The following is an 18,354-nucleotide window of genomic DNA, read 5'->3' as shown; positions in this document are numbered from 1 at the left end:
GTTCTAAAATAAAGAGAGCTACATTACTAATTTATTTCTGAATGAATCTCCAGTCATATGAAGATCATGAAACATTAGCTAAACTAACATGAAGTTCGAAATCAGGGTCTAGATTTGAATCACCTACCTCTTCCTCTGTACCACTGTCATCAAAAATCTCTTTAAACATCTCTACAGTTCCACTTTCATTCAATGATCCACTCATGATAGCAGAAACAAATCAATGTCTAAACACTTTGCATGATGTAAACAAAACTCTGAAAGTGCGCGCCTTGAGCATCTGGAAGCACGGAGTTTAGAAGCGAACATGTGCAAAAATAAGTTCCTACAAGTTCGAGAAAACAACGACAGAGGACACGAGCGCACGGTATAGCTGTTATAAAAGTTCTACAAAGTTGTGTATATAGTTTCCGCCTGATTCTCGTTTTGGCTGTGTTGACAATGTAATAAATACGCGGGCCCAAGTTAGCCTGCACTGTTACCCCACTCCGATACACACTCAGGCTCGGTCTCCAATGTGTTAAGGATACAGCTACTGTTTCGCTTCACAATAACAAACAAATTATAAAGTTTTGTAACTCTAGTACTGTATGTACATCTGCATATACAACTTGATGCAAAAGTAAAGGAAATGTTTGTACCTGAACACTAGCAGTGAGACTATTCAAAAGAAAACTTTCCTGACAACAGCACTGAAGTTCTTACATGATATGTCATCTTTATTTGGCCAAACCTAATAAGTACCACTTGGATGCATGTACTCTAGTTTCAGTTCATTTCCCCTCCTATCAATCTCAAGGACACTGGCAAAGTACTACTTACTGATGGCTTCCTTTCTGGTATGAGCTGAACTTTGCAGAGATATTGATACTAAACCAAATCTCCAACTGAAACATCTTCTAATAATACTTTTGCAATAAATGTACAAGGGTTGGAATTTAAATAGTGGCAACACAGCTGTGGAGACGCTACGCAACGGAATCTAATATTGTCCCTGATAGCACAGATTGGTTACATACCTACCTTACCTCAGAGCGAATGGACTCACCCTTCCCACGTCACCTGCGTGCGCACAAGTGAGAGAAACACGGTCACTTGTGAGCTAGTGGTCTAACGTAACGTCACTATGTTTTCCAAACAGGAAAAACGGATTTGGATCAAGATTGAATGTGCCAGAGGTCATACAGCACGACAGTGTCATCAAGGTCTTCAAGAGGCTTGCGGGGAATCTTCATTGCCTAACAGAACAGTGGCACGTTGGGTAAAATCCTTCAACTATGGTCAGCAAACTGTGGCGGACATTCATCGGGCAGGTCGTCCTATGAGTAAAGTAGACGTGCGTGCTCTTGCCACGTTACTGGACAGTGATCGAAACCAGATGATTCGTGAGCATTCGCTTCAGAACTGTTGCAGAGATTCGACAGGCAGTAGACCGCTCCATTCGCACCATCAACAGAACAGGCTCTGCTAAAGGTATACTACGACTTTCACATCACTGGCAACGGGTTATACACAATGCTGGTGACTACATTGAAGGACAGTAAAGGTTGCTAACATGTAACTCTTTTGTATTTGTTGTAAATAAATAGTTGCCACTATTTAAATTCCAACCTTCGTATCTATGTACACTGTTAAATCATCTATCTTTATTTCTTGCAATGTTGACTGCTGTCCCTCCTACTACAAGATGACTTCTTTTTTTTTTTTTTTTTTTCAGACACTTTGATATGATGATGTTACAGCAAACAGGAAATGTCACGGTCTTCGCTCATCTGTTTTCTAAAATAGGTCTGCAACTGCGGATCTGCTCAGTAGGTAAGTAGGGAACATTTATTCCTGCCATAGACTTCACACAGTCATAGAAATCATATGCAGAATTTATCACAGCAGTTCTAGCTTTAATGCGAGTCCATGCCTTGCACTCCACCAATTCCATCTACTGCCCCTTTTCCATGGGAAATAGCATAAAAAGCTCCATTCCCCCTTCATTCCAAAGTCACTCTTCATGAAGATTAAAGCAATTTTTAAATTGCACTGTACAGCCATCAGAGAATAGTTCACTCTTTTCTAAATTTGGGAACTCTTGCCTTAATGTCTGCATAAGAGACTGGAAATTTATCATGGCACAATTCATAGAACATGTATCACCTGTTGATGGCTCCAATGAGCACTCTGTATCTCATTCTGAGCTACAGCACTGAAATTTTCTGCAAAATCAACTCCGACTCCATTCATTGGCTGTAATTTTAGTCTTTCTCGCTTGAAAGTATTGGAACTGAACGCATTTAATATACGTGTGAATTTTATAATATAATAGAAGTCCGCTAAAACGAGTATGGCATACAACGAGAACCCTGTTATAATGGCAGTTTTTGTCAGTCCCTTCAAAATTCCTATATCAAACTGTGTATTATCCTTTGGTTACAGCGAGAGCCCTATCACTGACGCATCTGTTATTACGAGCAATTAAGCGTGCACGATTTTTTCCGTTACTGACATTTATGCACCCAGCGATTATATTGCATGCGATCGATCATCTTCGGTATCGTTTCCTCACCACGTCCACTAGTGAGCTCACTCGTCGACATTCGAAGGTCGATTAGTAACACCCGCTGACTGTTGTTCCGTAAAGCAAAATGGAAATGTTTATAGTGAGAAGGTTATAATTTATATACTGGTGCTTGAAATAGGTTTTCTTGATACATATAATACAGTTAACTTAGGTTAGTTGATGGTTTGAATAAGAAAACTGAAACATTTGCCACAACATTCGAAGGCGATGTCAGAGTCGATTAACAATAACCGTCGACTGCTGTTCTGTAAAGAAATTTAGAAATGAAAGAGGAGAATATATTTTCGTAACAAATACGTAAATAACATGGTCGATAGCAATTGTTAAATCGTTAGAAATAAGGGCTAGGTAAATAATAATAATAATAATAATAATGTTATTTGCTTTACGTCCCACTAACTACTTTTTAAGGTCTTCGGAGACGCCGAGGTGCCGGAATTTAGTCCCGCAGGAGTTCTTTTACATGCCAGTAAATCTACCGACACGGGGCTGTCGTATTTGAGCACCTTCAAATACCACCGGACTGAGCCAGGATCGAACCTGCCAAGTTGGGGTTAGAAGGCCAGCGCCTTAACCGTCTGAGCCACCCAGCCCGGCGCTAGGTAAATAAGCGCTTAATTTTGAAACTCTACACTGAAATTCAGTAAGAATGTGATACACCTCATGATATGGCAGGGCGCATCACTGATTTCAGAGGTTAGTTTATATTTTCTTGTGTCTGGTTAAATTTCGGAGAGGCTACTCCCATGTAAATTTATAGCGAGAATGTTATCATTTCTCGACTGATGCTTGGTATATGTTTTCATGATACTTATAGTACGGTGAAGTTAGATTAGGTGACGCTGCTTGAATAAGAAAACTGAAACATTTCCCACAAAATGCGACCGTTATCCTCGGTACCGTATCGTTTTCTCGCTATGTACACTTGCAAGCTCTCTTGTCGACATTCAAAGGTGATTGCAGGTTATAAATTTCATTTTTTGTCCGTATTGAAGATCTACTTCTGATACAAATTCTCATACCAGATAAAAATAAGAAATCCAAATTTGCAACTTTTACATTTACTAACCCAGCTATATACCAAGGCACTAATACCATAAAAAAAAAAACAAGATATTAACATTACCTTCAAAACCTAAAACACGAACCGAAATATTTTCTTCAATCACAATAAAGTTAATATAAATAGTAATCAATATCAAGGATCTGGAATATATAGGCTTACGTGTGCAGAGTGCAATTTTTCGTATGTTGGCCAAACTGGCCGGAGCTTTATGATAAGATATCTCGAACATGTAAATGCAGTGAAACACAGGAAACATTCTGCAATGGGAGCACACATGCAAGAAACTGGACACAGTTTCACAACTATTAAAAGAGATTTAAAATTTTTAAAAAAGTAGAAAAGGGAAAAGAAATGATGGAATTGGAAAACATATACATTCATTTAGATCAGCAATACAACAAAAATAAAAACCTAAATGACAAAATTGAAATAAAGAACCCCATCTTAGTACAATTACCGGAATTAATACAAATGCTTAAATCTGATTTAAATAAATTTTATAAACATTTTAATCCGACAAAAGTTAATGGCTTATTGACGCAAACAAACTCAACTCCTCCCCTTACTTCTCCTAGGCAGTCCCCTCCACAATCTACTGCAGCTATCAATGCACCGCCTACCTTCACTTCCCCTTCTCACTCCCCGCCAAAACGTAAACTCATCCACATTCACTCATATAATACAAGGAGTGCAAACAGAACAACAAGTAGTTCTCAAGAGGCTAGGAGTAACACTAGACAATTACGCAGCAGAAAGAAAAGTGACAATTCTTTCGATAAGAAGTTTATACAGAATTATAATCAAAACCATAAACATATATTTTTTTCATCTTTCATTACAGATATACCAACAAGCCCAATTTGGAACATACGAGAACCATTCAAATTCTACCTCACATTTGAAAGTTTTTATTCACCAACAAGTTTGTTCATGAACAATACTCTCGTATTGACAACATAAGATTAATGCCAATACATTTGGTACAAATGTTACTCCAGCAACATAGAGAACAAGTTAAATGTTCATAACATGGGCAATTATCAACTGTAGAAAATTGTTAATATAGTTAACGAAGTTTCAACAACAATCATACAAGTCAAGCAATATTGAAGCAACACAATTAGCCAGATCTCAAAAGGTTTTTAAAATAATTTTAAAGGATGTTCACCAGATGAGTTTCGTCAATAAAATGTTAGATAGATTTTAGACAAATATGTTTTAACTTAAAGACATAATTTTACTGTTATATGACTTGTAAAATATTATAAGATTTGTCAATTAGATTTACAAGTATAATCTTAATCCAATAGAATAGATTCATGATCTTATATAACCTTAAGTAAATAATAATTGCCTGATGATGCTCTCGAAAAAGGAGCGAAACATGTACCATATTAACAACTTAATAAATATGTAAGTTTTTATTACGTTATTATTGTATTGAATAGGTGGTATTTAACCAAATTATAAGAATTTGTATCAGAATAAGAATTTGTATTCAAAGGCGATGTCGGAGTTGTTTAGTAATACCCGTTGACAGCTGTTCTCTAAAAGAAAATTCAAAATGAAAGAGGATAACATGTTTTCATAATAAATGCGTGAATAACGTGGCCGATAGCAGTTGTTAACTCATTAGAAATAAAGGGTGAAGTAAACAATCGCTTAATATTTAATGTTATATATTGAAATTAAGAAAGAATATGATACACCTCAAGATATGGCTGAGTACATCACTGATTCAGAGGATAGTTTATATTTTCTTGCGTCTAGTTAAATTTCGGAAAGGCTGTTCCCATGTGATTTTGTAGCGAGGAGGTTATCATTTCCGATCGAAAGCCCTACAATCAAAGGTTTTCTTTGCGTTGTAATTGTTTTATCTTTCCACTCTCTAGCAACAATTATTCCAGTGTTAGCCTAACTTTGTCTGGATAAACAATGTTCCTGCCTTCTTCTCTGTACTTTTCAATTTGTTGGAGGTACTTAGGACGTCAAGACAAATATCTTCCCAGAGTATTAACACTGCTCTATTTCCCCTTCTCTTGTATGCAAAGTTCATTTCCCTGAGAATAACATGCAATATAGATTTCTTAAAATCGGGTAGTTTGGGGTTACTGTTTACGGAAGTCAGGACTGTGTTCATTTCTAAAATAGAATTCATGAACAATGGGCTGTATTCCACTTCTAACAAAATCATCATATTTAATGAGTCTTGAATTAGTAAGAATTAACTTTTCCCTTTCCTACTTCTTGCTGGGAGTCTGGAATGGCCCTTCCCTGGCTTCCTTCCTAATTTTGAAGATGGAAGACCTTGAAATTCCTAAAATCTTCACAGCTTTGTCTACTAAGCAGCTTACACTTTGTCCTGGATACTTTGTTTCCAAATAGGAAAATGTATTAAGCACCATTTGCCATTCCTTTCTCCTGAGAACTTCACCACTTCTCCTTTTCACATGTTCAGCCGTAACTTAAAAATATCACTTGCTGATTGATAATATAAAATACTAAACAGACAAAAACAATATACATGATACACACAACGAAAAGCAGTGCAATACACAAACAATATATTTATAAAGAAAGACTATGCACCCCAGAAAGATGTTCACTTCAATCTGCCGCATATCTCCCTTACGTAAGCAATCAGTGTAATGAGTGTGACACGCACAGAACATGCCGCGCTGACCTCACCAATAATAATTCGCAGAAGTTAAGCTGATTTGTTACACATGTTGACTACTGTACACAGTTCTGCACTATACACTGAACTGTGGCGCGCGATGTGACAAGCATGGCCGGCTGTTCCGTGTAGTTGGCCACATATGTAATATATCAAAAAGATATCAAAATGATTTTACGTCTTCTTCAGAATCGTATGGCACAATTAATGCTACTTTCATACATTTAGAACGAAAGTGGGTAACGCCAATGGAAGTAAAAGCCCATAAGACCTGTAGTCTTTTCTTAACCCTGGATGCTCCATAGGCCGAGCAAAAATAAATTTCCATGCCAGAAAAATAAAATAATGAACAAATAAGCAAAAATGAAATAATGAAAATGATTGGTATAGTAAGCAGACGATTAAGAACCCTTGCAATGATGATGATGGTGATGATAATAATTGCTCCGGGGATTCCATAGTTTACAGAGGTGTAAGAAGCTGCTGGAATTAACTAGAGTATAAGTTAACATACTAAATTTTGACATTTGACTTCCTTCCTTTTTTTTTTTTTTAAATTTAAAATTTGATAAATAGAGGATTTTAATAAACAATAACAATCTTATAATGAACTCGTCAGCTCCAACAACAATGATTTAAAGTCCAAAAATCAGGCACAAAACTTGAGAGAATTTCAAATACTAATTTATACAGAAAAGAGCTGTTACAAGAGCACTATTTGCTCCTATCCTTCACACAACAGAGGAGTCTGCGCTCCAACTACATCATCGTCCAGCCTCTCAGGGGCATCAGTTTCTAATACGCACTTCCAACCTATCGGTTGCTCGTAATTTAAAAAACTTACGCAGGGTAGCCCCAAGGGGGCTTGTCTATTGCTCAACAGTTTATAATTTTCTGTCCCTCAAGGGACTTCACACCATACACAATTCCACACACTACACATACTAAATGGCCTTAATACAAAAAGAAAAGGCTGTTTGTAATCAGCAATAAACAAAATGCAAAGGAGGCGAAACACTAGAAATATCTAAAACATTGAGTGGGTAATAATTTATAATTTTGTGTGGCTATTTCTAGCTGAGTGCTGCCCTTGTAAGGCAGACCCTCCGACGAGGGTGGGCGGCATCTGCCACGTGAAGATAGCTGTGCGTTATTCTGGTGGAGGATAGTGTTATGTGCGGTGTGTGAGTTGCAGGGGTGTTGGTGACAGCACAAACACCCAGCCCCCGGGCCATTGGAATTAACCAACGAAGGTTAAAATCCTCGACCCGGCCGGGAATCGAACCCGGGACCCTCCGAACCGAAGGCCAGTACGTTCACCGTTCGGCCAACGAGTCGGACACTAAGTGGGTTACTGGCCCAAAGATATGCCTATTTTACACCAGGATGACTAAATGAGAAATATTAAAAACCAAGTAAGTGTCAAGAAATTTAAAGGTTTAGAAACTTTAGTTTTTTTTTTTTTTGCTAGCTGCTTCACGTCGCACCGACACAGATAGGTCTTATGGCGACGATAGGACAGGGAAGGGCTAGGAGTGGGAAGGAAGCGGCCGTGGCCTTAATTAAGGTACAGCCCCAGCATTTGCCTGGTGTGAAAATGGGAAACCACGGAAAACCATCTTCAGGGCTGCCGACAGTGGGGCTCGAACCCACGATCTCCCGGATGCAAGCTCACAGCCGCGCGCCTCTACGCGCACGGCCAACTCGCCCGGTAACGAAACGAAACTTTAGTCACCTCATACCAAGTTGAATGGGAATCAACAGAGGGTAATCACTCTTTGTTCCCTTACATTACATGAACAGAGCAGAGTACTACATTTAAATCACCAACTTAGAAATTTACATGAAATAAAGAGAGGTTGAAACCTTCCTCTCAAGCCATCTTCAGGAGCTACCACATATTTATGAAAATTCTGCCATTACTTTGCATTGCTGGACCTTCCGAATGCTGGCCACGGCCCCTGCCCCCAAAGAACAGGCCACACTCAATTAACTGCAGCAAGAAGAAAGACAATACGGCCCTAAAGCGCCCAGCTTTTATAGTATTTTTGAGGGGAAGATTCCAGAACTCTTTACTGATAGGCTGGATTCCTGTACACACCCACCTATTATAATTGGCTAGGGAAAATGTTTACAAATTTCTTATTGGTTGATAGATATTGAAGAAGGAACCAGCAGAAAAGCTGACAAATTTTACACATTAACAAAAACTTCAAAGCTAGAGGGAGCAACAAAAGTAATGACAGAGATATCTAACAGTCAAAAACCCAAATATCTGGCATAACATCAGATTACATAAATGGCCTTATAGAAGGTGGGCAGTTTAACTGGCCGAAAAAGGTGTACCCCCGGGACAGTTACAACAACAACAACAACAACAACAACAACAACAGAAATAAACATAAATGTTTATACATTTCTAAATATTTGAGCATGATTTGACAGAACCAGATGATGTTCTTTCAAGAATGAAACATATAAATATATTTTAATTAAGTTTTTCTTTTTCAAGTCTAATTCTATGTGTGTTCTTTTTTTAGATAGTTCATAAATGTATTAATCAAAATTAGTTTCAGCAGACTGAAGAACCTAACAGTTACTGTATTTAAAAAATAAAAAAATACTTTAAAAAGTCTTATTCTGCTAGAGCTCATTCAACCCCAACATACAACAGATACATTCCTTAACTAATCGAGACATGTGGATTAGAGACAGGTCCTGCTGAAATTGTGTAACACCAGCCAGACGAAGCACCCACACGAAAGTGACCATAACCAGCAGTGAGACGCTTCTCGATTCTGCGCAACATTCCTATTCCGCGAGAGCTCATCCAAACAAAACACACAACAGATACATGGCCAGAGCATTGATGCTCGACCAAATATGTTAGATCTTGTCGGGCACCAAAAGGCCAAAACACGCATACTGACCCAACGTTTGCCGAGGAAAACGTGGTCTCATCGGAAAATATCACATTCACCCAATCACATAGCACAGTGTCCTTGGCACTCTTCACTCATCACTGAGCTTTTGTTTCTTAGCCGCTCGCCAGGGTTGTAACCCTGTCTCATTCAGGCACCTCAACAGATCTCAAGCTGCTGGGAAATGTGCGGCCTGGTGTAGCTGCATGGTGTTCCACGGGGCTGAATGGGCCTCGGCAATCATCCTTGTCCCAGTTCGAGAACCGCCACGAACCCGAGCCAGCACATCGGTTTACACCTCCCGATTCTCAAAAATGCCTCGTTGTACTCTGTCGGATGCCGCAGGATAATGCAGCCTCTGTTGTGGTTAGATTTCCTTGTTCAATGAGAGCAACTACCCGCTCTCAGATACGAGGTGCTTGGTGTGCCACAGTTGCCAGCAGAATGACCTCCCTGTGTGTGATAAGTGTTGTGGGAACATCCTGCAATCTGATTGGTTTGCCTGCTGTTGCTGCCAGTGGAGTGGAAAAAACATACACAATGAATTCCAACCAGAAACCTTCCCACTGCGAACCTTAGCTGGTACCTACTGGGCTACTGTGCTTCAGGAGCAGGCACACACAACCTTCCACCTCACTCATATCTAAGGTCATTTACAGCAAACAGTGCTATCTAACTGCTTCCCACACCTGTAGATACTCCAAGACAGGGGCGGCTTTTCAGGTGAAGTAGGTGAAGTGCCACTTTACCACTTATTTTTACCATAATGAATTATTTAAATTTATTTTTCTTATGACATTTGTTGGTTTTACGGAAAGAAAATATTTTATTGTACGGCGTTTGGAGCACCTCATCACCTGATGAGAACCAGGGGAACTCACGAAAGCGCCGGCTGTCGGCCACAATACGGCGCGTGAGACTGAGTGAAGACGAGAGATTCCGCAGCTGCCTCTACCTCCCAAGTGCTCCCTCCTAGCGCTTGGCCTTGGCGGTTGCCATGACAACCGTGACGTCACCCGCGTACTTTCCACATAGCGGAATGTGCTAGTCAAGTTGTCGGAAGAGCGGAATGTTTCTTCTTCCCTGCATTATCCTGTGTGAAGTACGAGTACTAACGATTCGTGGTTCATTCGTAGTGTTGTGCTGTTTTATTTACATATGTATCCTATTTATGACATAGTGTGCATTTTATTATAAACACCATTTTCACGTTGGAGAAACGAAGATCAGAATGAAATTCTACGTTTTGATCGCCCTACTGAATCACTGCAAATTTGTGCTACAAAAGAAGTGAAACATTCCGGTAAATCTTACAATCTTAGTTTCAAACGATCGTGGTTTAAGGAATTTCCATGGTTGTGCTCCTCTCCAGCTCTACAGAAGTTGTTTTGTTGGAATAAAGAAGGATTTTCAGCCCTTTTGAACATAACACGTTCTTTACATAAGCACTCAAACTCTGCAGAACATAAAATACGGCAGCTACATTTCAAGACATTGGAAACAAACCAAAATACGATCTCTGATGTCCTGAAGGAAAATGCCAGACTATATATTGCAATTGTACAGTTCAGTGAAAATGTACATTTAAATAGGCTTTTCCTTCAGTTGGTAATTGATGCAGTGCTCTATTTTAGTAAGCAAGAACTAGCTTTTCGTGGTCATGATGAAACATTAAATTTAATAAATCGTGGTCACGTGCTGGACCCTCCGCCAGTCACAGGTACGAGGTACGAGTACAAAACAACCAAAAACAACAGTAGTTCCTAAATCTTGTCCTCCTCTGTGGTGTAGTGGTTAGTGTGATTAGCTGCCACACCGGAGGCCCGGGTTCGATTCCCGGCTCTGCCACGAAATTTGAAAAGTGGTACGAGGGTTGGAACGGGGTCCACGCAGCCTCAGGAGATCAACTGAGTAGAAGTGGGTTCAATTCCCACCTCAGCCATCCTGGAAGTGGTTTTCCGTTTCTCCTCCAGGCAAATGCCAGGATGATACCTAACTTAAGGCCACGACCGCTTCCTTCCCTCTTCCTTGTCTATCTCTTCCAATCTTCCCATCCCCCACCAAGGCCCCTGTTCAGCATAGCAGGTGAGGCCGCCTGGGCGAGGTACTGGTCATCCTCCCCAGTTGTATCCCCCGACCCAGAGTCTGAAGCTCCAGGACACTGTCCTTGAGGCGGTAGAGGTGGAATCCCTCGCTGAGTCCGAGGGAAAAACCAACCCTGGAGGGTAAGCAGATTAAGAAAAAAGAAAGAAGTACCTAAATCTGTCGCTCGAAACCGAACGGGTAATAGCTCTTCACCATACTTTACAGCCACGAGCCGCCACTGCTCCAAGATACTCCAGTTATGATGGAAACTTCTGTATGGGTGATGTTTCATTTCCCATGAGTATTGAACTACAAACTACATCATAGTTGCTTGTCACTGTACAGTTAGACTTGGGATTTTCCAGCGCATATGCATTGTATCGGGAAGTGTACATAGCATACAAAATAATTTTGCATTCAAGTAATAGTTGTACTGAAATTAAGTATAGGGAATGGTTATCTTACCAAATATTCGGACAGCTTCTTGACAACAGGTTCATATTGGACAGTTCTAGCCCAAGCATCGCACACAAAGCATAAATTAAAATAGTATGCATTCCTTGCATATTTAGGGTTATCAATTCGTACAGGAAAGCCAGTGATTTTATAGCCAAGAGCATTCCTGAAATCAATGCATTATAATTAATATCCTCCTTTTAATGTACAGACCAAAACTAGAGTTAATGAGTAAAATAAGAAATTACATACAAATATTTGGTAAGTCTTACATAGACTAAAATAATAATTTATGCTTATGTTATTAAATGTGCGGTTAAAATTAGGAAGATATGTGATCCTTATTTCTTAAGGTAGTGGTGGTTAGATAGAAATATAGACAGATCACATCATACCCAGAATGATAGAAAATGAAAAGGAACATAGGTTAAAAAAGAAAAACAATGAGAGGTCAGTGTGGAAGGAGGAGACATGGACAAACATCGAAATACAAAATGACAAGATTGATCTCCATATCTTCGTACACTTCCGTCTTCACAAAGGTGGGCTCCTTCATCAATCCCTGCTCTTCCTAGACCAAGATGTGCTCGTTTCATCAGGAGGGCAGGCAGCACCATTCTTGATGGATCTGGATAAACACAGAAAAAGGGAAGAGACAAAAAAGATAAAGATGAATACAGGTGGTAAAAGACTAGGAACACAGGACAAACATAGAAGCAAAAAATGTGCCCAAAAGGAAAGGAACAAACAAGTGTCAAATCAAGTCATGTAGAGAAAGACAGGAAGATGTGTAAAAACGTGGGGGTGAGGATAATCTCGATATCTTTATACACTGTTGTGTTCTCTTCCAGTTTCTTCACAACTTGACAAGCTTCATCAGGAGGGCAGGCGTTAACACTCATTCAGTTCTGTTATGAGAAGTATACAGTACAGGATAAGCGAGTGTTGCCAGATGAAGCTGGGAAGTGGGAGTGACAGAGATGTGGACTCAAGGCACTTAACAGACAAGGTACTGTTGCTGAAGTGCAAGCCAAATCTGATGACAGGGCAAGCAACTGAATGCTTTCTCAAGATCCATGAAAGCAACTTCACACACACACACGCACGCACGCACGCACGCACGCACGCACGCACGCACGCACGCACGGTGACTAACTTAGTAGATTTTATTCATTTTATGATTTGAATATTTTTAAGGTTTTACTAAATGACATAGTAAGGATAAGTGAACATTTAAGGTACAAAAGGGATGTTTTAACAATTTCAAGATTTTATTGTACAAATGTGTCAAGTCCAAGGATTTTTGTTTGATGTTTTGCACTGCTGAGAAAGGGAGCAGTTGAGCTCTCGAAACAAGTATGGGAGGTAATAAAATAAAATGTGAAATACTGACAAGGCAGAAAAATGTTTTGATACACTGATGGGAGTGGTTTGTTCTTCTCAACTGTGTTTCTCAAGTAGGAGCTGTGCAGCAAAGACTGCAAATTTTAACAAACCCAGCTAGACTATTGGTCATTTTGATATTCTTCGAAATCCATCTGTCGCGCGGCTGTGAGCTTGCATCCGGGAGATAGTAGGTTCAAATCCCACTATCGGCAGCCCTGAAGATGGTTTTCCGTGGTTTCCCCATTTTCACACCAGGAAAATGCTGGGGCTGTACCTTAATTAAGGCCACGGCCGCTTCCTTCCAACTCCTAGGCCTTTCCTATCCCATCGTCGCCATAAGACCTATCTGTGTCGGTGCGACGTAAAGCCCCTAGCAAAAAAAAAATCCATCTGTCTACAATTCCACTGATCATCATTGTATGGCTTAGAAATGAATTATAGCTTCTGAGGAAAAGATTGAATGTGGTGTTTTAGGAAATGTTAAGAGCAGAGTTGGGAAGTAACTGGGTAAAAGTAATTAAATAGCTTATAACAAATACTTTTTTAGTAATTTTCACTTGAAATCATTACTTTTTTACTGAAGTAATTTTTTTATTTGTAATTTACTCCTTGAAATAAAATTCGAATCATTACATGCTAGTAATCAATTTACATCACATCAAGAGTTTGGCAGCCTTTGCAAGGCATCACTATAAAGCCAAGGATACATAGGGACATTGCAATACCAATACCCCGATAGGATAATTTGATGTTGACAGTATTGTGCAGATAGGTTCAAGCCTGGAGAATGAAAGAGAAGTGCTGAATGAATGATTAACACAATCTTCAGAATATTATACGTGGATGTCCGGCTCCATGGCTAAATGGTTAGCGTGATGGCCTTTGGTCACAGAGGTCCCGGGTTCGATTCCCAGCAGGGTTGGAAATTTTAACCATAATTGGTTAATCCCCCTGGCACGGGGACTGGGTGTATGTGCCATCTTCATCACCATTTCATCCTCATCACGATGCGCAGATCATCAAAAGACCTGCACCAGGCCTCTCCGGAGGTCACTTACAATTATTATTATTATACATGGATGCAATACGTAAACACAACGGGTAGTAAAATACTAACAAATAAAAAGAACTCCATGGCACTACAGCCCAGACAGGCCTTGGACTACCAAGTGACCACTGTTCAATGACGCATAGTCAGTGTGACGAATCCTCTCGGCCATTCCATTATTCATGGTTTTCTAGAACAGGGTCACCCTCTCACTATCAGATAGCTCCTCAATTGTAATCACGCAGTCCGAGTGGGCCTCGAGCCAACCCTCAGGTCCAGACAAAAATCCCTCACCTGCCTGAGAATTGAACCTAGGGCCCCTGGGCGAGAGGCAGATACACTACCCCTAGACCATGGGGGCAGCACTACAATACTAACACATAATGAAAATATAAATAAAAAACAACTAACAGAACTTACCCGTTGTCAATAGGCCGATAGTCAGATTTTTTTTCAAAATTTTGCTTTCAGTCTCACCGACACAGATAGATCTTATGGCGACAATGGGATAGGAAAGGGCTAGGAGTGGGAAGGAAGTGGACACGGTCGTAATTAAAGTACATTTGCCAGGTGTGAAAATAGGAAAACACAGGAAACCATCTTCAGGGCTCCCGACAGTGGGGTTCGAACCCACTATCTCCCGGGTGCGAGCTCACAGCTGCACGCTCCTAACCGCATGCATACCTGCCAACGTTTGGAAATCAAAAATAGGAAGATTTTTTTAATTCTTGGATTTCATTACATATGTTGCGCCATGATCTAGGTAAAAAAAAAGGACACGATAAAAGACATGCATATCTATAGTTACAATGAGAATTGACCATGAAATTTAAAATCTCAAACTAAGAAAACATAACAATGGTTACAAGTAAATGTACCTAATCATTGTTATTTATGACACATACGAATAATATTTATATTGACACACGCAACAAAATGTATAATAGTTTCCTTTATTAGACGGTTAAATGAACGGAAATTTATAGGTATCTTGGAACACTTGGAGATAACGTTTGTTATAATTTTTGGCCATAACGTGAAGAGAAAATACCAGTAACTGTCATCGACACAACTCCCTGAAATACATTCAACTCTTAAAATTATGCACCGAAATACGCGAAACTACCACATACAAAACAATTCAATATGTCTCATACATTATTAACATAAGACTTTGACAGGGGGGAAAGCACAGAAATGCAGTTAACAGAGCGCGAACCACACAATAACAAATTCATTCTTTCGTCCCGATTAACTGAGTCGCTTTCGCGCGCTAGCCTCTCTCGCTTGTAGGATGATTGCTGTCCCAAATCCCCAGCTGTAAAGCACACACACTGCTGTGGTGAGCCGGGAAACATGATACACTGGCAAAATAAAGCATCAAATAATTACGCTTGAAAATAAGGTTGCGTAAATTACACAAGCACATAAGAATTTATCCTTTATCCTAGAGGAAGAATATTGACCATACTGGAGGTTACATTGGTCAAAAATAGGAAGAAGTAAAAATAAATCGGAAAATCGGAAGACGAGTTAAAAACCGGAAAGTTTCCGGGTAAATCGGAAGGGTTGGCAGGTATGCGCACGGCCAACTCGCCCGGTTATTTGTTTCCTCAAGTCTCTTTGTACATTATACATGGTGTTATCAAACACATGGGAAGTAATCACCGAGCAGATAGTACACCCCAAAACAACATAAGTCCCTATAAACATTATGCTGTATAGTCGATCATTTACGAGCTATATCCATTTTAGTTACAGGTAGCAGGTAGGGACCGTCTTCGGAGGCAGCCCTACCCAGGGAGTGGCGCCCCTGCCTATGTGAGTCCCAGAGCACACTGACCCGGTGTGTAACATCTGGTATGGGTCCCAGCTCAGGGTTACGAGTGAAGATCTCAACGGCATCTACGGCGGAGAAGGTGGACTTCGGTACGGTGGATATGGCGGAAGGGGGATATCCGTAGCGCCTGTACTCCAGAGGAGCGGCTACGAAAGGCGTCTGTCTCCATGTTAGGGACAGCCTAATTTTGAACCTGGCAGTAGGTATAAAATGCCTTTGGGTGTGGCGAGCCCATCGTAACAATAGCCTATATGGACAAAGCAGATATGGTGCCTCAGAAAAGGTTAGGGCGTCCCCTGCTAAAAGTGACGCGCAGCTCTTCAGGTGCTGGGGGAACTGTGAAAAATGGGCAACCAGCACCAAACTACATCAAAATTGCAACAGTAAATGTACTGACTGTGGACTGTGCGAGACCAAGAAGAGGGGTAGAGGGGAGATGCCTCTGAGAGAAGGATACCGGCTGTATTACAGTGGAGGACCTGAAGCAAAAATGGAGTGGCCATCATACTTAGAAGAGAAATCCAAGAATATGTGGAATATACAAAGAACGTCAGCGATAGGATGATGATGATGATGATGATGATGATGAGACTCCAGTTTGAAAATGGTGTGAAAGATCTATTTCAGTTGTATGCCCCACAAACTGGTTGCATAGATGAACATCTAGAGGACTTCTTAGAGGAAGTGGAGAGACAGATAGAAGATAAGGAAGTACTATTGATGGGGGATCTAAATGCACAAGTTGGAATGCAAAGACAAGGAAAGGAAGATGATGTAGGGCCCTTTGGATATGGAAATGAACATCCAGACGGCGAGTTGTTGGTGGATTTTTGCATGAGGAATCAAATTATTGTTGGAAACACCTGGTTTAGGAAGAAGAACAGTCAGAAGATTACAAGGTATGGCTGGGGAGACAGACAAACATAATCATAGAGAAAGAACACCGGAAGAACCTTGTAGATGTAACAGCTATGCCTGAAGAAGCCTTTGGTGGAGATCATAGAGTTGTGATAGGAAAATTGAAAGTTGGAAAGATTGAAAAACCCCAATTAAGAAGAGAGAAAAGAATTAAAGTATGGAAGTTGAAGGAGAAAAGCATACAAGAAGAATTTCAAAGGGAAATAATACCCTTGGTACTCAGGACAGAGGTGGGGAATGTTGAAGAGGAATGGAAAAGATTTAAGGAAGCACTGGTTGGATGTGCAGAAAAGGTGGGTGGTAGAACATCAGGAAATGTGAAAGACAAAGAAACACACTGGTGGAATGATAGGGTAAAGATTAAAGTGAAGGAAAAGAAAATGGCATGGAAAGCATGAAAAACATCTAAGACTGAAGAAAGTAGAAGAAAATATGTGGAGGCAAAGAATTTGGCCAAGAAAGTAGTGGAGGAAGAAAAGAGGAAAAGCTGGGCCTTATTCACACAGAAATTGAGAGATGATACGCAGGGCAGCAAGAAATTACTGTATGGTATCTTAAGAAACAAAAAGAGAGATCAAGTAAACACCAGATTTGAAGGATGAAGGCGGCATAATTTTAACAAAGCTAGAAGAAATAAGAAATAGATGGAGAGAGTATTTCCAGAAGCTGCTGAACATAAGAACGGATGACAGTCATTCAACAATGGACGACCAGGAAAGGCAATTAGTTGATGAAGAAATGGATAAAGAAATTACAATGAATGAAACTGAAATGGCAGTAAGAAAGATGAAGAATGGAAAAACTGCTGGAATAGACGAAATATCAGTGGAGATGATAAAGGCAGCTGGAACAGTAGGCCTGCAGTGGACATATCGGGTTCTCACGAATGTCTGGGAGAATAAGGAGTTCCCTGAGGATTGGCAAAAAGGAATAATCATTCCAATTTTCAAGAAAGGTGATATGAAAGTGTTGAAGAACTACAGGGGAATTACTCTAATATCCCATGTTGCTAAGATAATAGAAAGGATACTGGAAAGTAGAATAAGGTTGAGGGTTAAGAATCAGATACAGGAAAATCAGTTTGGTTTCAGAAGTGGAAGGTCAACAATAGAGCCCATTTTCATTATGAGACAACTAATGGAAAAGCATTGGGAGTACGGGAATGATATGGTGATGACATTCACTGACACTGAAAAGGCATATGACAGTGTCCCCAGGACGAAAGTTTGGGACAGGCTGGTGCAAAAAGGAATTGGACAGGGATTAATAAAAATGATCATGGCATTGTATAAGGAATGTTGTGTGCAAACACAAGTTGGCAGGACAAGTTGGTTCAAAATAACTAGTGGGCTGAGACAGGGAAGTGTTCTATCAACAATCCTGTT

The 18,354-nt window shown here is 40.1% G+C and overlaps 1 protein-coding gene across 1 annotated transcript in view; it reads right to left on the bottom strand.

The window, feature by feature from the left end:
- Nucleotides 1-18,354, bottom strand: part of LOC136864819 (GATOR1 complex protein NPRL2) — a 210,314-nt gene that overhangs the window by 141,769 nt on the left and 50,191 nt on the right. The window contains exon 3 of the mRNA XM_067142259.2: nucleotides 11,787-11,943. Within this exon, the coding sequence (XP_066998360.1) occupies nucleotides 11,787-11,943 (157 nt within the window). The remainder of the gene's footprint in view (nucleotides 1-11,786; nucleotides 11,944-18,354) is intronic.

The sequence above is a fragment of the Anabrus simplex genome, chromosome 2 (assembly GCF_040414725.1).
Source record: "Anabrus simplex isolate iqAnaSimp1 chromosome 2, ASM4041472v1, whole genome shotgun sequence".
Lineage (NCBI taxonomy): Eukaryota > Metazoa > Arthropoda > Insecta > Orthoptera > Tettigoniidae > Anabrus > Anabrus simplex.
The sequence above is the reverse complement of the archived record's forward strand: the minus strand, read 5'-3'. Positions and strand labels throughout refer to the sequence as shown.